The sequence below is a fragment of the Meleagris gallopavo genome, chromosome 3, assembly GCF_905368555.1.
Source record: "Meleagris gallopavo chromosome 3, MGAL_WU_HG_1.1, whole genome shotgun sequence".
NCBI classification, from domain to species: domain Eukaryota; kingdom Metazoa; phylum Chordata; class Aves; order Galliformes; family Phasianidae; genus Meleagris; species Meleagris gallopavo.
Window position 1 is genome coordinate 52630511 of NC_139406.1, and position 24869 is coordinate 52655379.

General features: G+C 36.1%; 1 protein-coding gene across 1 annotated transcript in view; it reads right to left on the bottom strand.

The window, feature by feature from the left end:
• Nucleotides 1-24869, bottom strand: part of NOL4 (nucleolar protein 4) — a 188402-nt gene that overhangs the window by 40346 nt on the left and 123187 nt on the right. The window contains exons 7-8 of the mRNA XM_085221021.1: nt 8740-8919; nt 7810-8001 (exon numbers count right to left, since the gene is read on the bottom strand). Of these exons, the coding sequence (XP_085077147.1) occupies nt 7810-8001; nt 8740-8919 (372 nt within the window). The remainder of the gene's footprint in view (nt 1-7809; nt 8002-8739; nt 8920-24869) is intronic.

The following is a 24869-nucleotide window of genomic DNA, read 5'->3' on the forward strand; positions in this document are numbered from 1 at the left end:
CCAGGATAGTGGAGTATCTTCCTCTTGAAATATCTGTTAACCCATAATTTCTCACACATCACTACAGCCAGTTGTTGATATGCTCATGTCAAGAACTATCTAGAATAAACCTTCAGGAGAACATGAATGCATGGTTGAATCACTCAAGCAGTAAAATACTGTAACAAAGCAGAAAAACAGTCTGATTAAGGTTTGGGCTCTATCAGCTCAAATCAGTCAGAGCCCTGGTCTGGCATGGACTGAGAAGGTGACTGTCACTAATAGAAGAACTGTTAAAAAGATTTTCTGTTCCATGAAATGCCATATCTGTGAAATGTCAAAAAGATCAATTTTGAAAAGCCTTGCCTAAGAGGAAAAAATGCTTTGAAATAATCTTTCTTCTTATGTATACTTTTTCTAATTTCTAAATAAACTGAAGCCATTGCAGCATATTCTAAGCTCAGAGGCCCCTTCTGCCTTAGCTTAACTTCCTCTTCAATACTTCTGATTATTTTTTATCCCTGTCATGATTACAGCTATAAAATCCTCTCAGTAAGATGCTCAAACATCCCAATCTCTGTGGATCTGCTCATTTCCAACATCCCTTTCTGAGGGTGAGACACAAAGACATAGGGAAATGTGACAAAACCAATGTAATTCAATTCTGCAAAAGAAAGCCGGCAGCTCTCAGACAAGCCAGAGTTTTTTTTTTTGGCTGTCAGGTTCCCTTCAGCATATCTCAGTGCTGTTTCACACAATTCTTTTGTTGCTATATGGAATCTAACAAACTGCTATGTTTCAAATGTACATTCCCAGTGTAAATCTACCAATTACAGATATAACAGAGGGACTATTTCAGTCTAAACCACTGGGAGCAGTATGTTCACCTGAAAGAATTTTTGATCTGCTGTTTGCTGCCTATAGTTGGAGAACTTTTGCCTCTGAAGTTACTACCTATATATTTGCTGTTAAGGCCACTAATTTCTTATAAGCAAAAGGAAGTTGGTCTAGTTACTCTAGCACATATTACACAGGCCTGACTGAGTTCTGAAAAAAATCAGCTACCAATTATGTCAGATAACAGGCACGTGCATACCTGCTAATACGCCAGACTTCACAAATTAACATTTCTGCATAAATATCTGCCTGTACTTTAGGTCAATCAACAACAAAAAGGAGAATCCTGTGGTATAAGATAGCTGCAATCTCATTAATATACAAGTTACTTTCTTCTGTTTACAGATACTCTAATGTCTACTATAAATGTGTGAATGAGAACATGAAACTTCTACTCAAAAACAAAAACATTTTCCAAAGCAATTGGACATCCACAGGTAAAGGTGAATCCCTTTACTGGATTTTTTACTGGCAGTAATTGATTTTTTCCATAGGTACCATCAAGCATTTTGAGCTCCTAACACCATGAGTCTCCCTACTGCTCTCCTGCATGTCAGCTGCTTGTGTATGCATTATGTTCATTGCCAGAATCAAATATTATGCCACAAACCTTTCATAATAACATATTATGATCTAACACATTCTATTAGATTCTCTAACATATATAATATAAATAAGCAATCTCTAATTAGCAGTTTTTCATAGAAAACATCCAAAATATGCAGGGCATGCATTATCTTCAAATGAGTTTTTTTTAGTCACAACAACGTAGTTAACCGTATGGCACAGAACTATCCTGCACTGTACAGTTAAAAGGATTCTGAATCCTTTCCTTACAGTATTTTTAAATTCATATAGTAAAGTACAATACTGCAGCCTGTTGAATGTACTTTTATATTTATTTTGGGCAAAACAGTGAAACGTGAACAACTGAACTGGCATTGTAACGATTGCAGCAACTGTGTTTCAGGCTGGGTTTTGATGTATTTTACTCAGTCTTTCAGATTGCAGTGAAGTTTTGATAGCACCGCTTTTTAAAGTTTTCAGCTTTAGAGTACCTTAATTGAAATACTGACTATTGCACATTCATTACGACAGCACTTAACTATACCCATTTACCCGAACATATCCATATTCCTGCCTCTATGTCAAACAACTGACATTTTTCAACCACCTAATTCTTTCCTGCCTCTGCACCTCTATACAGGGCCAAGTCCTCGCTCAATTATTCGAGAGAGCACTTTCAGTGGAGTAGCAGAAAATTTAACTATTTTTTGTGATCAACAGGAATAAGATCTATCTGTTTTTATCCTCAAAAAGATTTGGTATTTTATCTAACTTAGCTATCTAGGCTCGTTTTTTGTATGTTTGAAAAGACACACATCTCCAGAAGATGACTCTCAAGATAGCTAGGGATAATTGCTCACAAGTGTGAAACCTATGGGTTTCATTTATTATTGCTGAGGGAGCCCAAGTCACCTAATTTCTCTAGCACCTTAACGCAGCTAACATACCAGTGATTATGACTGTCCTAAATATATCTGGTATTTCAGAGTGACAGGAAGCCATAGAAATCACTGGGCAGAGCTTATTCTTTCTCAGATGAATTTGGATTGAATAGATTGGATTAAGCACTTCAACAGAAAACAGTTTGCTAGTAAAACTCCAAAGGACCAGGAACAAGTGAATCTGATTAAACATTATTTCCTAGTTCAAGTGCTTTCAGTCGGGTCACATACTCATGCTACTCACACTAGCCAATTCATCAAGTAGCACTGTAGCAGAGGTCATAATATGTCAGTCACAGTACAAGAAAAACTAATCAAGCTGAACATTATTTTCTCTCTTTTTTTTTTTTTCCCCCATAAAATAATGGGCTTTTTTCTACGTTGGAACTTACTGCAATTTTTCAGTAAGAGACTGAAACTAATGTCAAAGTTGCATTTCTGCCTTTTCCTCTCTCACAGAACGCAAAAGAAAAGAACAATTCATATAGGGTTGTATTATTCACTTTTTTTTTTCATCCTTTTCATGCCTTTTATCATGCCTTTTCCTATTTCCAAAGCTAACTTCTTCACATATTCCAAAGCTACTAGAAACAGGATAACTTCTGCTACTCACTTTCAAAAAATTGTTCGTACCTGCATAAGTTACTAAAAAGCAAAACATATCTGAGACAGAACTAGAATGTTGTTTCTAAAAAATTACTTCAGCACACATTGAATTGTTCAGAAAAGGGAGGAATTTCAATCTTTAAAAAAGGCTGTTTCTAGAACTTTTTAATGTTGCGAGTTTTTTAGAGAATAGTTTTGCCCTTTTTAACCAGCTTACCCATCAGAATTGTGTAAACTAACTAGTGTTTTACAAGAGAGAATTGCTTAGAAAGGAAAGGGACAGATCAAGAGTTTGGGGGTGCAGTGTAAAACAACAATTCTGTTACTATGTGTAGATCATTATGCAATTGTTTTTGTGATATTTTTTTCTTAATACCTCCTTACTTAATCAATAAAAATTAGGCATGTAACTCTCAACCCACAGGCTTTCATACTCTGAAAATGCTTGCAACATTTCTAACCAACAGATGCCTGGAGGTCTGAAAAGTCAAGTGACTGCAAGGACAGCTGGACTACTCAACACTAAACTGGTTAAGTCATGGAAGCTTCCTCTCTGTAAAGACAAAACTTAACAGAGACATTGCAAAGAGGCAAATTTCAGAAAACATACCACCTTTTGAAAACAGTCCCCATAGGATTTGTTCAATTACATACAGAAGAACTTCACCTCAATAGATGCATTTAAAACATCTTGATCCATGCGTGCACAGTTGCAAATTGTAGAAACACCACTTACAGCCAATTGGCACAAACAAAAGACAAAAGAATCAAAAGACACCAAGCTTGGTTTTTTTGTTGTTGTTGATGCTGGCAATAGGATAGAAGAAGCTGGGAAGAACAACAGGATGTAACTCAGGAGCTGTCTTGAGGGCAGAGGAGGGCATTACTCCTTTCCTTGTGTCTTACGCATCCAAACATCTTCAGACATTGAAAGGCATTTATAACTTACCCATTTGTTTCCAATATATAACAGTAGTGACACTTTGCTCTTTGATAACATTTCTTTGTATTACAGTAGCGTCTACCAAGAAAGGTTTACTCTAGCTTAAATAAAAATAAAAAGAATCTCTCTGTGACTACAAGTTTATTGAAACCTTGATCTTGTTTTGTGATGCACACGAAAAAAATACATCTGTGCAAATGATGCTGTAAGGTGCAGTTTCAAACAAGATACAGCTAGTGAGATTGATGATAGGAGATCTTGTAGATGGAATGGAGCAGATAGTAGAACAAAGATAAGATCATTAAAATAATTCAATCCCATTTGATCATTTTTAACATTTAAATTTTCTGGACTAAGTAAGTAGATACCATCAGCAGCTGTCTATTATCTTTTTTTAATTTGTATTTTTTCCTACAGATACATAGGCAGGGACAATTCTGAAGTATGCATTTTTTTAAAATTAGTGAAATAGGTCATTGACTATTTCAGGGAGAAAACCCCTCTTGTATAGTATATATAGGTCAGATAACACTTCTTATATAGAAAGGAATTCTAATTACCATCAGTCCTTCAGAGAAAGGTGATAATTGATTTTATTTTTTTTATTTTGGGTTAATAAAGAAAATCTTTATTTTAGTCTTCAATAACTTCTTGAAGTTCACAAAGTGATACAGCATAGCACAAGTGGAAGCAGAACCCAGAGATCTCATCAGAATGTCAGTGATTTCAGGATCAAAAAAAAAAAAAAAAAAACCTTTCTTCTCAATCAAAAATTACGAGCAAGATCACAGAATTTAGTGAGGGAACATTCTCAATAGACTATACAGAAGAGAGAACCTGAGGAGAAAACTGATTTTACAATTCTTGAGAAAAACTTTACAGTGCTTTTTTGAGGAATATGCTTGGGTCAGAATGAAAATGGAAGTGGCACAACAGCAAGCTGAAGAATCAAAAAAAAGAAAGCATATTCAATTTCTCAAAAGGCTATTTGTAACAAGATGCTATTCAAGCTGCCTTGGAGGCCACAGACTCCAAGCTGTCATAAGTACGAGCAGAATAAATATAAGTATCTCTTAAAAATTAATGCTAAGAAACTTAACAAACATGAGCACTTGTGAGACTGAACCTTTTTCTTGCCTCATAGCTAGAACTGGCCTGGTATGCAGTGTGAAGAGTCATTTGGATTACAGATGGCAAATAACTGACAGAAGCATGCCGCAGGCATGATTTTTCATCTTTACTAGGCAGACTTACACCAATTAAACTTAGTGTTTACATTTTCACTTCACTTTGCAATATGATGCTGTAGATAGCTGCACCACTCCATGTGCACATTCTGAACTGTCACATATCACCTAAGAGATTAATTCTCTTTCTCCTACAACTAGATGCTCAAAACATATAATTCTGGCCCTGAACGAAGTGAAAACCTTGTGTTTAATATGTCTATAGCAAAAGACACCACCTGTGGAGATTATTATCTGACATCCTATTTAATGTAACAATGGTAGCTCCTGAGGAGATCATTATCCTGTTTTGCTGTACTTGAGTGTAGTACTTGATTCAAATCAACACCGACATGTCCTTTCATGATTGTTTTGAGCAAATGTTGTTATCCAGACAAAGCGATTCCTTTCCACTGTCAAAGCGGTGAATAGGCTCAAAATAATCATACAGTCAAGTGCTTCTGTCCATGGTAGTATTTTTAAAAACTGCTTATAATCATGAGGTACTAAAATAGTAATTTAGAAATTAGAAAATAATTAAAACCACCAAATGGATATGTATTTCCTTTGAGAATTATTTGATACATAAGCATAAAACATCATTTATTATCTCAGAAAGATAATGGGAAGTCCTCCAAAGACACTGAATAGTCTTTGGTTAGTATTCCTACCTGCAGAATTCCCTTCTGCCCAGTGAAAGCCTCAATTTTTGGAACAAATACCAGTGTCTTGCCTTGTCACTTCCATTCATGGGCAGCAAATTTAATATCTTAGAGGGTGATTTGTTTGTTGGGAAAGAAATAAAGCCCATCATGAAATGTAATGGAATATTATAGGGAATATTTCTGAATTACAAAGATTGCATATTTGAATCATGTTCCTGGTAATCTCTGCTCCTTTTCCTCTCAAGGGAATAAATTTGATCCTACAACCTTTATTCATCTGAAAGTAACCTTTGCAAATATATATAACCCTCTAAGGTCAGGCCAACCTAGCTTTTTATGGGTCAGACTGTAAATTCCTTATTCATACTGAAAAGGAGTTGCACAGATCTTTCAGATAACAAAAAAGGAGTCAGTTTACATAACTCCTAATCAGAATAATGATTAATGAGGTCAAATCAGAACAGTGAAGAGGCTTGCTAACATTGGCTAATTTTGTATTTTCATTTGAAAGTACAGCAAAACAAAAATATTTGGCATCATGAAAGGTGGACTTGATGTTGCTGAATTATTTTCAGCTGGAGTGAATAGATGCAATTTGATGCTACATGATGTATATTAAAAAATTACTTTCTGTACTCCTTTTACATTGGAAATCTATACGATTTGACATGTACACCGTCAGCCAATCTTTGGCACTTTTATCAGTACAGATGTCCTTAATTCTACCTGTGTCTTTTCATCTGTGTTTCCATTGTTCAGAAACAGCATAATCCCAATATTTCAATAATGAAGCAATGCAGTCATTTAGAATCACAAACATATAATTTTGTTTCTGTCTCTGCTTTTTGTAATATCCAACAGTGGTCTTACCCTACAAAAAACTGTCAGCTAACATCTTAAAATAGCATATGGACATAAGTATTCTGCAGAGACTGCAGGAAAGAGAAAGACAGAGAAACAGTAAAATTCAATTATCCCCAATAATATTTTCAATGCAATCAATGGTTTTGCAGATGATTCATTAAAATAAAAAATGATATGTTTGATTGCTAAATGATATCTATTTGTAAAGATGAGGTGATTTCACTGTCATCTAATGGCCAGAGTGAAAGCTAAGACGCATCAATCATAAGGTGTGTACGTACCTAATTTATTGCACCTTTCCTGGCAGGGTTTGGGAAATACAAAAGATTGTTTTTAGAAACAAAAAATAAGTTGTCAGCTGGTGAGAAGAGTTATTCTTTACCCATTCTCAGGGGACTGGGTGATACTAAAATAGTAATGTCTGAAAACAATGCCAGTTGTATGGTAATATGCTTTTCACAGGTTTTGGTTCGATTACACTTACTGCATCATTGTGATGCTCAAAACGTAAACTCAATTTATATCAATCGAAAGAATTCAAAGGAGTAACTTCTACTCATAGCTCATAGAATAAACTGTGCAAGGAGAAAAAAAACCAAAACATTGCCAATGCAATGTTACTACACTGGGCATTTGCTTGGAGATAGCATTTCTCTAGCATGATATATTTTTCACAGAGCTCACAGAAGTATGATCAGAAAAACTATTTTAAAGAAAAACCTGTCTTACTTAAGACTTTGCCAGGCAAAAATTTCTAACTGAGAAATTTCTAACTCTTCCTTGAGTAGGAAATGAGCCATCATGGTGACCACTCATGTAAGCAATCATTGGGTTTCTCTCCCTTGTTTTACTTTTCTTTTCCTATGGATCCATATTAGTTCATCTTGTGAATTCTAGTCTCTCATTTTTAAACCAGTGAAAAAGGGGGATAAATTCAGGAAGAATGAAGGAGGGAAAAGGAAACCTCTGACTTGGTATTACCAAAAAAAAAAAAAAAAAAAAAAAAAAAAGAAAAAAAAAACAACAAAAAAAAAGACACTAAGATGAAAACAAAATAGTGTCATGGATTTACATATGGGGTTTTGATGGAAACTAGGGCTGGGTTTTAAATCAAAACTCACCATCTCAAAACCACTTCTTTTCATCCGCCTGCAGGACTTGAGGTAAGTACGTATGCGCTTTCTGGCACGCTCTTGATACTCAGGGAATTGTCGCCTGCATGAGTCAATGATAGCCTGGATCTTTTCTTTGGGCTGCTTAGAGATTGGGACCATTCGGTCCAAGTTTTCATCTACAAACAGCCTGACAAACATCTGTTGGCAAGAGGGAGACAGAGGAGACGGGTTTGGAGGGCGGCTCTCTTCTCTTCCTAGCTTTCTGTCTTGATTACTGATAGGAAGACATTTTTTCTATCCACGGAATAGCTTTGTAATGGGAAGCCAGAAATATTAAGCAAATAGTACTTTAAAGGATTATTTAGGGAGTGGGAAGAAGCTAGTAAAAAAAAAAAAAAAAAAAAGAATAGTCTACAGGATATAGAACTTGCAAGTTTAGCCAGAACAGACTATGAAAATAGGCACCACTTAGTTTCATCATTAACAATAAGCAGTGACTGCTACTTCATTTTATTGAAGTGAATTTCACTTTTCTTGGTTTGAACAATTGCTTGTGTTTTCATGCATAATTACATACACTGAGAAAGCAATAGAGAACAGCTGACCAGTGGAGTGGTCTTCTGATAAACTAGCTACAGCCCCTTTCCATACACTGACTGAACATGCACAAAACACACACACACACACACACACACACACACACACACACAACAAAGCTTTGCTTTCTTCACTGGTAAAGATGGCACTCTGCTTTAAATTCTAAACAAAGCACAGTAAATCTGTCATCTTTTGGCAAGTGTTTAATCTGCATTAATAAAATAATTGAAAGAGATCAAGCAAATTAATGTGCCATTAATACTGTCAAATTTACCCATAAATAATAATGTAAAAAGAGATAGCAGAGGTAAGCAAAGCAAAAAGTGCAGAAGGACTTACATTAAAAGCTTTCAGTCGCTCGGCTTCTACCCCATCTGACTCATTAACCTTCTCAGGATCTTCCTGCTCATCATGGTCATCCTCATCCTCATCCCCTCGATTCAGAGACAGATCTTCAGCACCTCTGTCTACACTCTCATTCTTGCCAGAGTCATAGCTTGAATAGCTATGTGCAGGAGACTAAAAAAAGAAATTAAAAAATATATTTGTAAAAAATCATCATAGAAATAAGGTCTATTCATCAAAAATGCTTCATAAGCATTAAGTAATTTCGTGATTTTGTTTTATTCTTTGTTCAATAAAATGTGCTCATGATTCATTTAAGAATGAATAATTCACCATAATATTCATTTCCATGCTTTAAAAAAATGTGACCAGATGTAAATTCAGTAAATCAATTACCAAATAGACTGCCCATTGTAATTACAGTTAAGATGAGTTATCTGCCTTACAGCACTGTTCAAGTGTTACACATGGAAGATTCTAAGAAATACTGACTTCTGTATATTAGCCATGAATAAATAAGGGGCAGTAAAATTGCATAAAACCACATGTGATTAAATGTTACAGATTTTAAAGCAAAGCAGATTTCACTAGAAAAAAAAAATTGATATAAATTCAATTGGTATGAAACATAAAAGCTGCAATAAGTTCAAAATATTCAAGACATGGAGGTGTTCATATTCTAGTTTTCACTTGCAAAACCCCACACTGAACCAGACTTGTGTAGGTTTGTCAACATTATGAAGATATCATTATTATGCTGAGAAATATACAGTACAGCCATTTTCACATATCAGCATTCAGAATTTTCACCTTAGCAGAACAGTCAGCTTCTTGTATAAATCAGATGACCATCTCATTAAAGTTCTATCCAGTTGTAGGACCAAAATTTTTCAGTTACAAACAGAGTCAATATTATACAATTTTCCATGAAATATTAAGACTTCAGTTACCTGCTTCCTCTGCATCTGCTTCAGAATGAAAACCACAAAGAAAACAGGAATAAAAAGCTTTATATGACTTAACATTTTAGGATCAAATCTTCACACCAGCCACATAAAGGTATCACAGAGAATCTTCAGAGGCATCACATTCATCTGAAGGTAATTCAGAGCGCAATTTTATTTCTATAATATTTTAATCCTATAACATTTCAATATATTTTTCTATCACTTCAAAGCATACTGTTTTCTATTAGTTTCAGAGAATCTAAATCAAGTGCTGCATTTTGAATTTCACACGAATTCCCTCGTCTAAATGCCACCAAAAAACCCTCAAGAGCATAATACCTCAATCATAAATTTATTTCAAATACACATACACAAAATCACATTTTGAGCAACATTCTGAGCCTCCTAAAATTCGCTTTTTATTTCAGGGGTGTTTTCATCAATCATAGAATGTAGCTGGATAATGAGGTAGAAAGAAGAGGCCAACAAAACTGCATGAGTCTTTAAAATATCCTTCTTGCTTTAAATTCTTACTCCCATAATTTTTTATTTCCCTGTTTTCATTTCCATCTCATCTTTGTCTTCTGTACATCATCAGTTTTGCAGTCATTCCCATTCATTTTCTTGCCTTTCCAGCACTCATTGTCCAAAACCTTCCCAGACTACATTATCACAGTATAAATCCTCGAGTTCCACTTTTAAATATCTAATGCACCTAACAGCAGATCTTCCTCAGCCCCTTTCCTAAGAGTCTCTTCACTGCCTAGATAATGGAGATAGGAAGAATGAATAAATAGCAGAAGAAAACAGAAAATCCAGCCTTGGGATACAAATATCTTCAACAATTAGTAAGCTCAGCATCACCTCTTGTCTTCCTACGGCCTACAACTGCACAGCAAAAAAATTTTGCCTGATTGTAGCGTTCAGGATAGCAGACATGAGATTGTGTGGGAAGATAAGACTTGGCAGAGCAGCAAAAACCCTGTTCTCTTATTTGGCACACTGATGTTTTGTTGGGGAAGATGGTGAACATCTACATTGCTGCCCATTCATAACTCAGCAGTAGTAGCTGCTGAATTCATTGAATAATAATAAGTTTCAGGAAGAACATGGTTCCATCCAGATAGGAGATGATGATTATAACATACTAGCATATATAAATAACAGTATTTAACTTTGTCAGTGGCTACCAGAAGGTCAACAGCAGCAGTTCTGATAGCTTGTTATGAAGGAATGACTGGAGTAATTTCACTTAATAGTAAAGAGATTCTCAGAAAAGGGAGAAAAAGAAGTAGAAAGTAATCTAGCTTGCAAGAAATGTTCTTTTGCACTGCACCATTTCTCTTCTTACTACAGCTATAGTTTGAAGAGAGATCCTAGATGATCTAGATACAATTTCCTGTGCTAAGAACCACATAGTTTCAGCAAGCAGAAGCTATTGCCCTGAAGAACCCTGCTGTCTGAAATTCTTGTTCCACAAACACTTAGTTTCATACAAGTCATTTCATCAGACTAAATTGAATTAGACTACTCATGTGCATAAAGTTAAACAGATGCAAAACTGATTTCAACATGTACACAGGTTTGGGCTAGATGCCAAGATCATAAATTATGTACTAGGATTTGAAATTTGCTTTTGTGAAGGAAAGAAATTCAGACCAAAATGTATTAGTTATGTGTGTTTAAAAAAAAAAAAAAAGCAAAAGTTGTTCTGTTTTCTTTTTTTGGCTTTTAAAATAAAGCATTGCAGAGGACCTTGCCCAATGTTTTCTGCCAAATATTTATTTCAAGAACAGTTTTAGCATCGTAAGTAAAAAGTGGAGAATAACATGCCCTATGAACAATGCATGACAAAAATTATTATTCACTGGGGATTTGATGATGGTGCAACAGAAAAAAAAAAGAGAAAAGGTAAGCTTTTTTCTAGCAGGGGAGTCAACAAATTGTCATTACAAAAGCTCAGTTAAAAATATATTTTCTGCATTTTTAATATTTCTACACAAAAAAATATTTAGGCAGAGAAGGAAGAAGCTGTTCCCTCATTTGTTTTGACTCTTTAATTGTGCAAAAACTGATAACCATTTTCTTATGCTACTCCATTAAGCAGTTGCAGAGGTATATAAACATGGAGTAAGATAGCAGAGGATAAATTTTTTCTTAATACATTCTCTAGCTTTAAGTCTCATATCATAGAAGCCTGATTACTTAAGGTTGCCACTGTCTTTTGAAATGGCTGCTCCTACCTTTGCCAGGCAAGAACACGCTTATTTATTCCTTGATACATACATTTTTATAGTCCTGGGGTGAAATAGACTAAAGAAGCAATTTTAGCTAACACCACTCTTATTCATTTATTCATTCTTTTTAACATCAGTTCTTGGTTCCAGTTCACCACCCAAAAGCACTGAAGGAGAACTGTTAGGTCACAGCTTGAACTAGTGACTGAGCACCTAGTGAAGGGCTGTGGCTAGCACAGGCAAATTGTTTGCAGTTGTGCTCCCAAGTGACCAGAAGGGGTGGACCCAGGGTAGAGGCACCGTGAGTTCACATAAGGGCCAGCCACTGAGGGGAAAACGTCTCTTAAACTTACGCTGCCTCCTGGGAAGGGTTGCTGGGTGGTCAGAGAGCCTCTTTACTAGGTGGACAAATTTGACTCTTCTTTCTGTCCCTGTGCATACAACTATTGGTTCTACCTGCAAATATTTTGCCTAGTATTGCCAAGAACCTGTAGAAGCAATTTCAGTTCCTCATGAGCAGAACAAGCACAAACCTTTAGGCTTAGCAGGATGGTGCGAGTCTCACATAGAGGCACACATCTCAATAGCAATGCAAGATTGAAGTGGAAGTGTTAGATGGACAGAAACCTATAAAGCATGAAATTTCTGTGTTTAAAAAAAAAAAAAGAAAGCTATAGAAATGTAAAAGGAGAACTTGTTCAAGGAGAACAAACAAGGCCTAGAGTATTACCTATACAAAAAAATATATATATATTAGGTTGCCTTAAAAATATTGAGACATCGATAAATATATTTTGGCCACTTTGTCCTTTCCTGAAGGTTCTGAGTTAATTCTTTCAATCTTTCCCTTGTAATAGTAAGTATCTACTGTACTCTCCTCCATTACAAAAAAAAAAAAAAAAAAAGTATTGCCTAACAATTTGGTTTCAGAAGCTTATCATGAAATACCAACATCTTTTTAGTAAATGACAAGTCACTAACAAGGTTAACCTGAAAGAAGGTGTCATGTAATACAATAAAAACCTGAGAAGACAGTGCAGTGTTGACTAGTGCATCTTGCTGCCATAGAACAAGTTCAGAATGTCATTCCTGACCACTGTTTGTATGGAAGTTATCTTAAGACTTCCAGCGATGGAGTTGAAATGCATCTTCTAAATATTCTACATGTTACATTGTGTACATACTTATTAATATATGTAACACATCGAACATTCATAGATGGTACTAAACTTCTGTCTTCTTCATCTGTCTACAACATATGGCAACAGACAACAGATATACCTGGAGAAAATAGCATTCTCTTTCCACCTTATAGCAACCTTCCAGATGTTTGAATTCAGATTCTTGTAATGTCCCTTCCCCCCAGTATTTCTTTCCCAATAAATGCATTCTTTCTCCAAAACACATTTTCCAGACTCTTGACATTCTCTTTGGCCTACTCTGAAAGTTCTACATTTTATCAGAAACTTTCTCAAAGAATAATTTCCAAAAACTCCAAATGTATTCCATACAAGACCTGTCTATAGAAAATAAATTCATTTATTGCTTGACTGATTTATTGATTTCTATGTACTTATGTATAAACAGCGCATCACCTTATTTGTAAGGAAAAAAATACATACCACTTATATGAAATACATATTAATGCAAAAAATCCACAATAGCCAACAGATGTTGTGTTGTTAGTTTCTGTGAAATAGCAATGAACAAAATCAAAGTCTACCATATTGCCCCAGTGCCTAGTAGGTTCAGATGCTGGTATACAGCCATTAGCCATGATCTCCTGAATGACACCACATGTACTCATTTGCAGGAGACTTTTCCCAACAATAGACTCAGCAACTCTTAACAACTTCAGTGAGCTAACAGAGGAGGCTACTGATGACTGACAAAATGTTACTCAGTTACTCAAAAAGGTCATCTATATGCTGGTTATTTGTCATGACCACAAATTGGGGAATATTGTGGCTACTAACCCTAACAATCAGTTGCTATATTAGACCACAGAAACATGAAGAGCTGACAGGCATTAACTCAGGTTTCTGTCCTGCAAGAAAAGGGAAGAAAGCATGAAAGAATATTTGCTGCTAGGTAGAGATGAAAACACTTTACTGTCTACCTCTGATTCCTTTCTAGTAATCTATCTCTATACCTTTAAGATTTACTAAATATTAAAAAAAAAAAATCATGAATAAATAAAATCATAATATAAAGCTGATAACATTCTGCTCATCCCTCGTATAGAGTTGTACCCCCAATGTTTTCTTCCTTCTCTTTCTGCACCTCCGCCCTTCCCACTGTGCCGCTGAATACACAAAAGTCTACAGCTTCAGCAAATACTCTTGCAAGTTATGTGTGGGTTTGTGTATACATTTTCATTTGGTCTATTTGTGTGTATATACTTTCAAAGAGAATATTCTCATGGTACAGAAAGAGTTTAGAAAAGTCTGACACAGTTTGCTTGTTTTCAATACATGTTTCTGAAATTGTCTAAACTACAATGTAACAATTTTTTTATTTCGCTTTACACTTTTTAACAGATTCTATGAATGACAGGGTTTTGGTGTAAAGTAACATACCGATGTCCACTGCACTGACTGAATACAAATTGTGCATTTTACTTCATATTTAAATAAAAAATGCATTAATTTGTCGAGGTTAAGGGTGAATTTATATTTTACATCTTCCTCTAAGAACGGTATTTGATATGAACATCAGTTTCCTTGAGCTCAACTTTCCATCTTACGCAAACCAAGTTTACCATACTGCAGAGAACTTCCCTACAAGAGTTTTCTTGTTGTTTTAACATTAAATCTGTTGCATAAGTAACATGAATAACACATTAGAAAACATTAAATATTTCTGGCATACATGGGATCTTTTCATTAAAAGAGATGACATTAAAAGAGATGACATTATGAATTCAAATTTTCATATCTTTTTCTCCTTAGTTTAAACATTGATCTAGGAGGCAGAATTAGAAAACTAATGCTCAGTTGTTATCCCTAACATTCTCTTTCAGTCTTTATAGATAGAAGTCCAGCTCTCTATAATTTTTTGTTAGTAAGCCATTTTTTTCCAGCTCTTCTTAAAATCTATGTCTTCATCTCTTCCAGACTTTACTGTTAATATCTGTTCATGTATTCCCTTTAAACCTTTATACAATCATGTATGTGAAACTTTACTACCCATCATTACTTTTCTTATAATAGAAAAGAGAGTGAAGTCTCAAAAAAAATTCCAGTATCTCACATTTATTTCAAGATCCAATTAACCTCATTTTCATGTTTTCATACATTTGCTCATGTTACTCGTATACTTGTATCTGACTATTTTATTCCTCGTTATACTACAATTGTCTTTTCCAGCTTCTTCATAAAACTTCACCCTCGATGAAAGTCATCATCTCACATAATTCTGCTGTTTGGAGCATGAAGATAACAGCATTTTAAAGGAAAAAAGAATAGCTGAAATTAGGGTTTACATGTTTGACTCTTTAACACTGTTATTTAACATGTGAATATTTTGGAGTACATTGCATAAGATATTTTTACACAAAACTTGTATTAACCAAAATATTAGAAGATCTTTTTTTGTTTGCTGAGTCTTAACAGTGTCAGTTACACAAGCCAATTGTTCATTTATTTACAATAGGACTAATGAATAGATTTTTTTCCTCCTAGAACTGTCTTTGATATGGTCTCTTCCCCAGACTCATTGTTTCTTACAGTAGTCAACAAGAGAATACTAGCTGTTCCTAAGATCTATTTTCTCTTTCTCAGTTATTAGCCAGTCTATATCATATTACCTGTTTGCTCTAACAATTTTCACCAGAGGCATATTTACCACCAATAAGCATTTTAAACTGTCAATTATCCAAACAGTTTAATTCCAGCAGGATATATCTGGAGAGATAGAAGACTAAATTATTTTTTATTTTTCAATTATCCAAACACTGCAAAACACAGATTTTCCTCTGTAAATTTTCTCAATTTAGATAAAATATAGTCTATCCTAGGTCAATTGGTATTGATCAACATCATTGAAATGTATCCCTCTACTCCAGTAGAAACAACCTCAAAAATTAAGGAGAGAGTAAAACTAGAGAGGCAACTGAGAATTCTCAGACAAGTAGAATAACGAGGTGTATTGAGAGGCAATAGGTAAAGGAATATTTTACTAATTTATCCATAAGCAGTCTCTTCCTACTTAACACTCACAAGAAGGCTCCCGCTTGGCAAAAAGGTGCTTACCCAGACATTTTGGAGGAAAGAATTCTTTAATAATCAGAAGCATGTCCAAATGTCCTTTGCCCACTCTTGTCAAGAAGAAGAAGGCAGAGCTGATTTAACACAGCAGATTTGCCTGCTTCTCACTGCTCTTATTTCATAAACTTGTTTTATTAATGACCTCTAGAACTCCTGTCATGGATGTTGGAAGGCAGGTATTTTCAACCAAATAGTCAAAAAAACCCTAGTTGAATGACCTGCAACAACTACTCATAATGTACAATGTGGCTGCTGTGTTTTTTGGAAAAAAAAAAAGACAAAAAAAAAAGCAATAACATTTGTTAAAAAGTCAGTGCTAAATGGTGACAGACTCAGAAGCCTAAATTATTTTTTGCATTATACACTGCTATTTTGGATTTTTAAAAGCATCTGACACTTATGTGAACTTGAGAAACAGGCTGCCACATAGGAAAGTTCCATCATAAGCTTCTGGATTTCTGCAAACAAGGACGCAAAAAAGGATTTAAACACTTCCTATAATACACTTAATAGATCTCGAAGATCTACAAATATTATACCTCCCTTCTGAAGAGCCAATCTTCTGAAAAAAAAAATCCTGTCTTATTAAAAAAGTAAGGAGAGTTTACAAGTGGTATTCCAAGGACAGCATTAGCACACTTTGCAGGTGCTATCAACTCATCTATGAAATCAGGAGTAACCCCATATCATTCTTGTGCTTTTGTCAATCAAAAATTTTAAGCATAAAATCACTGTTTCTAATTTTTGATGAAATACTGACCTTCTGAATAGGACCTCTACAGTTTTCACTCTGATTCCACACCCTTCATTTCTCAGGATATATGTATATTTTAAAGAAATATCAACAATTTATGTGTGAATTAGAGAAGATTTTTCATTTGAAATATACTTTAATGGCCACTAAGGTTCACATCACAGGCAGAGAGTGATCATTTTTGACTATCAGTAAAAACCCGTCATTCTTTGATCAATTGTTAGACAACCGGCTGCTAAAAGCTACTAACTATTGTAAAAAGATTAAACTATTCATTTCTTCTCACTGAGAGTTGAAACCTATAATGTAGTCAAATTTAAGAAGTAGCTAAGATGGAGAAAAGCTGTATAAATCTGCGTATCACCATAACAGTCATAACAACTCAAGCCTCAAGATTCTCACTTATGTCTTTGCAACCTGTCCTCATCTCTCTGACAGAAGAGAAGGTTATAACCAAGCATGTCTGTATGGGTGCAACAGTCTAGGTGCATAGGTACTCTCTTGCAGAAGGGCATCAGAAGCCCTGACAAACTCAATCTATCGTCAAAGAGCCAACCTTTTAGTAAACAGTGGTACCACCTGTTAAAAATTTTCACAGGCTGCTGCAGACAGGGTCTCTTAAGTCGGATTTAGATACAAAGTTATTGTCAACACAAACAGGAATTGAGATACAGAAGTGAAATAACTTCCTGAGTAGTAGCTTAATCGTCCTAAGGTCACTATTCCATTACTAGAGAATATAAATCATACATAATTCAATGATTTAGTCACGGGCCCTTTTCCAAACACTTAAAATGAACTAGAAGATTGCCACAATTGTTGTCCTTTTTCTCTTCCTCTTTTCATGCCCCTTGATTCACTTTAGACCAATTGTTCCAAGCTGCTTCCTTCTAAAATATTACATTCTTTTCTTCGTCTTATGCCTTTAGTTCTTGTTGCTTCATTCTCCACTTGCGTAATTCACTTCTTTCACACTATTTCCTTCACATCTTCCTCCCTAAATATCTCTGCACTCCCTCTTGCTGAAATTTATGCTACAACACCAAAAGAGTTCAATAGCCCATTTTCTTCTTCAATTACTAACATGAAACACAAGATTTTCTCAAGTCCTGTAGAATCTACCCTGGGAAATTGTGTTTATTTGTGAACAATGCCCCTTGAGGCTAAGACTGTCAGCTACAGTAAAGTTCTTACTAGAACTACACCCACACATAATATAAAGACTGTGTATCTGCACCTTTGCTCCACCACCTTTTTCTTTCTCTCACTCTTTATTATAATTGTTTCCTACTCCACCATTGAAAAAGCTTGCATATACCCAAGCTGCTATCTGCAGAGGAAAGGTCCTAAGAAGCAAACACATCCACAGGCATTGAGATTATATTAGTAATACAGGGGATAAAGATTTTATTTTGATACTTGCTTTTGTCCTGCTGTCCTGTCTCTCACGTCCCCATGTATCAAAGCTGAAGATGGAAGCTACGCAAGGGCACATACACAGTTTCAAAAGAAACTTCTAGAAAGTTGCAGCAGAGACAGACGTAGGGAAAATAATAGGTCATCGCTGCAGGGCTTACGTACCACCAGAACAGGAGCAAAGGATGGGACCATATTTGTTTTTAATAGGTAGAATGAAAGAAATTAAGATGAAGGATGCCTCTGCCCTTCTCTTGCTAGGACTTTGGCAAAAGAGTGCTTTTTGAGGTTCAGGAACTCAGCAACTCCCTATGAAGTCTTCCTAAGACCATACAGCAGCTGGATGTGTTAAAGACATGGTTAGATGCTGAGCTGCAGACCTGTATTTTCCAATGTAGAAGGAGGAGCAGCACTTCCAAATTTTATTTTTATCCTCACTTATATGAGAAAGAATAGACACAGAGCAGAAGCATGAAATAATGAGGGACTGAAATTGGTGACTAGGACAAGAGAGGGAAATGCTTTAACAATGGTATAAAAAGGATCTTTCTTGGTGTACTTTTTCCAAATTTATCGTAAGTTCTCCTCAACTGATCTCACCTTCCTACTTTATTCCTACACAATGGCACTTCAGATGTTCCCTCATCTTTCTCCTTTTCAGTCTGAGCACTGTAGCAATACAAATCTTTGAGAAGGAGATTAAGACACAACTAGTAGAAGCAGTGTAGGAGGGATATCTAACTCAACTATCTCAATCATTTGAGACAAATTTAGGCTCTCCCTCCTTCACATTATGTTGCTCAGTCACTAGAGTCACATGCCAGGATGAATGAGAGAAGACTCTCCTATTACTCTTTCTCTACTGATCACGTGAGCTGACTGACCACTTATACACTGGGAAGTACAAACTGGAGGAATAAAAGATATAAATGGTAACATACTGACAGACAGACTCACAAAAGGAAAACCCCAACTGAACAATGAAAAACCAACCACCACAACCAACTGATTAATGACTTGCAAATAACCTCATATCTGTTCAGTATTGAGCAGCCATTTACACCTGATCTCAGTAATCAGATTTATTTCCCATCCATTGCTTTGGGAGAAAGCTGGGAAAACAGCAAGGATATTACAAAAATATGTTGCATATGTAACAGAAAAGGATACCAATTACACAAAATTATGAGGAAACAAGAAAGAAAGCCTATCTTGTTCTTGCTTTTCCCCTTCTTGCATTTATCTCTTTAAAGAAGCAACCCTTTTCTTCACTGAACTTACCTCTGGAAGTGATTCAGCTGGTTTGGGTTAACAACCAGCCCCAGAAGGTAGAAGCTAATTGCCTTAATTATTGCTTGAGGGCCAAGTGGAGAGATTAAGAACTTGAGATCAATCAAGAAGGGACAGAGGAAGAGAGTGCTTCTGAACTGGAGGGAGGTGTTTTAGGTTTGTGCTAGTCTCTCAGGCAGGAGAGCATCTGAGATGTCTGTAGCCAAAGTAGATGGATTAGATTTACTGCTTAGTTCCCTACTTATCTGCTGCAAATAAATCTTTAGATTGATCTATGTGAATGGCTTGTAGTTTCCCTCTCCTTGCATAGAGAAGGACGAGTAAAGCCTTTACCATAGCTCTCCAAAGGAAGTGTTGTATTAGAGTAAATCAAATCTGTCATTTGAGGTTAGCACATGACAGTAATTGTAAGAGTATTGAAGGAAAATTCCTCAGAAGGGCAACCTCTAGACTTTAATCTTCCAGGCTAACGTATCCTTAGCATTCAGCAAAAAGAGCACCAAAAAGCAGAAACAACAAAAGAGCCTTTCAGTCCTAAATCCACACCAGCTGTGTTCCTGAAGAAGCTATTGAAGGAACCAATTCTAGCAAAAAACATACTGGTGTGGAAGAAGTGCTCTTTCCCTCACTGCGTCACTCAAATGATTTAAACTTTGTTCCCCTACCAGTTCAGGAAAAGAGAGTTGATCCTATGTTAGTCCAATTCATCATGTGCAGAGAACTAGCTGGAAAGTTCGCATCCAGATCTGAGCTGGCCTAAAGCTTTGAAGTCCGTGTCCATTTTGATTTACTTTTCATGTTATGTAATTACTTCTTTGTCCTTGGCTTCCATGTATGAAATTAAAGCAACAGAGAGGACAACATTTATATATTTTTTTTTAAATAAAAGTAACCATATCTAGTTTGAGAAAGTCGCACCCCTTCTATGATGCAACTGCCTACACTGTGGACTACCCCTTCTCTTCATTCACAGAGTTTAATTCATGGACGTGTGTTCTTGATCCTTTTGGAGTATACATGGCAAACGTAGACCTCATCTATTGAATTTTACTAAGCCCAGATCCAAGATGCACAGAATGTGAGAGACTGAAGTGTTTTCTGTCATCATCACTGGAAGTGGCAATGATTCTGCTCCGTCGTGTCACAAGGCCACAGACCAGGAAATCCGTAAGCAGATAGGGATTAACCATAGAAACTTAAAGACATGTTTAGTGAAGTTCCCTTTCCCTGGTAATAAGATTCAATGAATATAAGCAGGATGACTTCTTTTGTACATGCACTGCCTGGGCAACTTTTCCTTTCTGTGCCTAGCCTTCCACACACAGCTGGTCCGACCCACTGGTACAGGCATCCCTGCAGCTTACTGAACACTCTCCTGCACAAACCTGTGTTCTGCCTACTGTGCTTCAGAGATGACTGTATGAAGAAGGAGAAAAAAGCAGCTGAATAGCCAAAGCTAGTTTGTCTTTCAGGATTGAGGCCTGGCAATAAAAATGTGGAGCTGCTGGAGCAAGTCCAGACAAGGTCGTGAAGATGATCAGAGGGCTGGAGCTCCTCTCCAGGTTGAGGGAGTTATGGTTGTTCAGCTTGGAGAAGAGAAGGCTCTGGGGAGACCTTATTGTGGCCTTCCAGTACTTGAGGGAAGCTTACAAGCAGAAGGGGGTCCAACTTTTTACACAGTCTGATGGTGATAAGACAAGGGGGCATAGCTTTAAATAAAAAGAGGGGAGATTTAGATGAGATGACAGAGAAATTTTTCACTCAGAGGGCAGTGAGGCACTGGCACAGCTGCCCAGAGAAACTGTGGTGTCCCATCCCTGGAGGTAATCAAGGACAGGTTGGATGGGGCCATGGGCAACTGAGCTGCTAGGGGGCAGCCCTGCACATGGCAGGAGGCTGGGACTAGGTGGGCTTTAAGTTCCCTTCCAACCAAACCATTCTGTGATCCTATGATCTACATACCAGGAGAACATCAAGTTTTTATCCAAAGATCTTTACTGCTTCCTTATGATTGACTAATTCAACAGTGCAGGCTAAGGGTGATGGTACTGCCTGAATTGTGTGGATGTAAAGAGAACTGGATAAAACAGAAAAAGTCATCTACTCTTCTTATTTTACCGATTTATTTATTTTTTTTTAGATCCCCCTGATGGGCAACTAGAATGTGTCTCAGCTGTTTATCTAAACAGGCACTGGACATCAGGAGCAAAGAGCCTCTAAATGTCAGAGTCCATGACAAATCTGCAATTCAGCTCAGCAGAAGGAATTTGTAAGGGTTCTAGAAAGGTTGCAGTGTGTTTATTCCATAGCTCAGGGATTACAGGCAGATTTTCCAAATTACAAATGAAAATGTTCTGAGTCAGAAAATTGTCCTCAAATAGGATTCCTAAAACATATATGTGCCACTGCAGTTTCTAAAGGTGTATGCACCTTCAAGCTTTGTAACACTAGAATTTATAAAACAGCAGTTTACGTGTCTGTAAGGCATGAGCCTGCAATACCTCTAATAGGATCTGTTCACATATGGCAGTTTTCCAGTATTAAAGTAACATCACCCAGACAATAAAAGTATATAGAAATCGTTTTTTTTCTTATAAATACGACTTCTGCAGTCTTGTCAAGAAATTTTGCAACTGCTGTACCATTTTCAAATGAATGCAACAATATGTCTTCAAGCTATTGATTTTTTCTATGCAGTAAGCTCTTTCAACAATGCCATAAGCAACAAAGTACAGGGATTCTGTAGTTATTCTGGCAGTCATAGATGATCTCTACGAGTCCTGTAAATAACCTTTAATAGTCCTTTAATAACCAGTCAGCGATTCCTTTACAGAAATACCAATATATTAGATTATTAAATTAAACAGATTCATCTTCAGTAAGTAGAACTGAAGGAACATGACAGCCTATTGACTTAGACCCCCACATCTTCACCAGCATGCCTTCTCCATTTCATTCCATGACACCCTATTGCCTTTGAACCCCAAGCCTCCACCAGCATGCCTTCTCCATTTCACTGCACATCTCTCTCACTTCTTACAGGGAGAGTCTGTGGCGTGTGGAGGGCTAGGAGAATTCTGATTACCCAAGCAGCTTCTGCCTCTCAAAATGAAAGACCCTCATGAATGCAGCAACCTGGAGCTTTCTATTTAAGTCAAATGCAGTTTTACATTGAACTTGTAGGAACTTCCCTTTGTCAAGATACCCACCTTATAAAATTAGATTGAAATTTGTCAGTAGTTTCAAAGGTAAGGCAGGGACAGATAGACAGAGCTGAAAACATTTCTTTACAAAACAAATCCAGGCAATGATCAGCACCACAACAAACAGATCTTTTCACATTGTTAGAATAATCAACCCCATATGGGTAGCAAAATGGTATTTTTTTCTGGATGAAACTCCTAGAAATCAAGATTACAAAAACAAACAAACAAAAAAACCAACAAAACAAAACAAACCAAAAAAAAAATACTTCCAACTTGGGTCATGAGTAAAACAAAAGCAGTCTGGCATAAAATCTCTACAGAACATTTTGCATCCAAACATATTTTTGTGCAAAGTCATGCTTTGAACAGACATAAGAAGTATCTTGCAAATTTTTGGTAGAATAAATTTCAAAGTGGTGTGTGGGAGGAATCCATGCAGAGAAGAATCCTGTGCTTATTAATCACCCCCCATAGTGCTTTGAGCATATACTATTATTTTTCTGGTTATATGCACAAGTATGAATCTGTTCTGTGGCATTATTATGAAGTTCATTATGCTGAATAAGGCTAGGAGATAATCTTTGTTTATTTATTTAATGTAATTTAACTTCACAGTTTGTCTGAAGGCAAAAAAATGTAAAATCTGTTGAAGGCATGAAATAACTTTCATGAAAGTGATTTGATAAGGTGATGTTTTAAAAAAATATATAGCTTTCCCAGCAATGACTTTTATTTAGCAAACCTATGAGAGGATAACCAGTGTAAGAAATAATGTGTTTGCACACAGCCACATCCCCTTTCGTATGCTGCTTCCAAGGCTCTGCTCTGAAAACACTGTGACAAATGGACCATCCGGTAGTTTTTAATTGCTAATAAATTCTGCATGATACACTTAATCAAAGCTCTACATGACTTTTATAACAACATATGCTTTCTTTAAAATCTCAAAAATCCAAGTCTAGAAGCTGAAAGCAAAAATTTCTGCCATTTACTTTTCAGCCTTTCAGAAGTCAGTGAAGATAAACTACTCAACAGCACTGTCGGTGTGAGAAAACTGGAGAGAACTTAGAACTCTGCTTGCCAGACCATCACATTTTACTATCTCAGACTTCTTGATTTACAAAAGAATTCCCTGCAAGCCATCCTTGAGACAATCTCCAGAGGGAAGAAGGAAGCTGTTTCTACACTAACCCATCTTTTTGATGCTTTCTCAAAAGAGGAATTCCAAAAATTATGCCTATAGTCTCTCAGCTCTGCTCTCACCTTAGAAAAAGGTGGAGTAAAATCATCCATCTGCAAGACTTCAAAGACACAGAGAACCTTCTGTTCTATCCATCACTCACTCCAAAGGGGCTCTCACTGAAAACTAACCACAAGGAAATATTTGTCCTACCAGCACTCATAAAATGCTTTCTAAAATACTCGTGTTAAAATCTTAAATAAACAAATAATCTTTAATTTTTATCATTCAAATTAAGAAGAAAATATGGCATAATTGCACACAAATGTAAACACATGTAAAGTGTTGGAACTAAAAATATCTCTTTCAAGATGGAGCAACAGAAGACATGATTTTCCATTGTGAACTACATTCACTACTTCTAAGGTCAGTATTTTAGAAGCTATTTTAGAAAAAGCTTTGAAATAAACATGAGGCCTATTTAGCTTCGCTTTTCTTTCTATTCTGTACAAATAGATCAACCTATGTGCCACTCCTTGAATAAGGTATCAACAATATCTTTTTTCATTTTTTAATTATTTTTTGATCCTAAAAAAAGCACAGCATCAGCCAGTCCTAATGCCCAAAGGCAAATCATTGATTCAGTGTGCTTCTGAAGACCAACTACTGACTATGGGATCATACACTCAAAACAAAGTCTTTGCTAACTTATTTTTTTGTAGAGCTCGTACAGGTTTTAAATAACTAGAGCTGGGAAATAGACTTTATGCCTTAACTTTGCACAGTGTTTTGTCTTGGTTAGTGCTGTACTTGATCTGGTTACTGA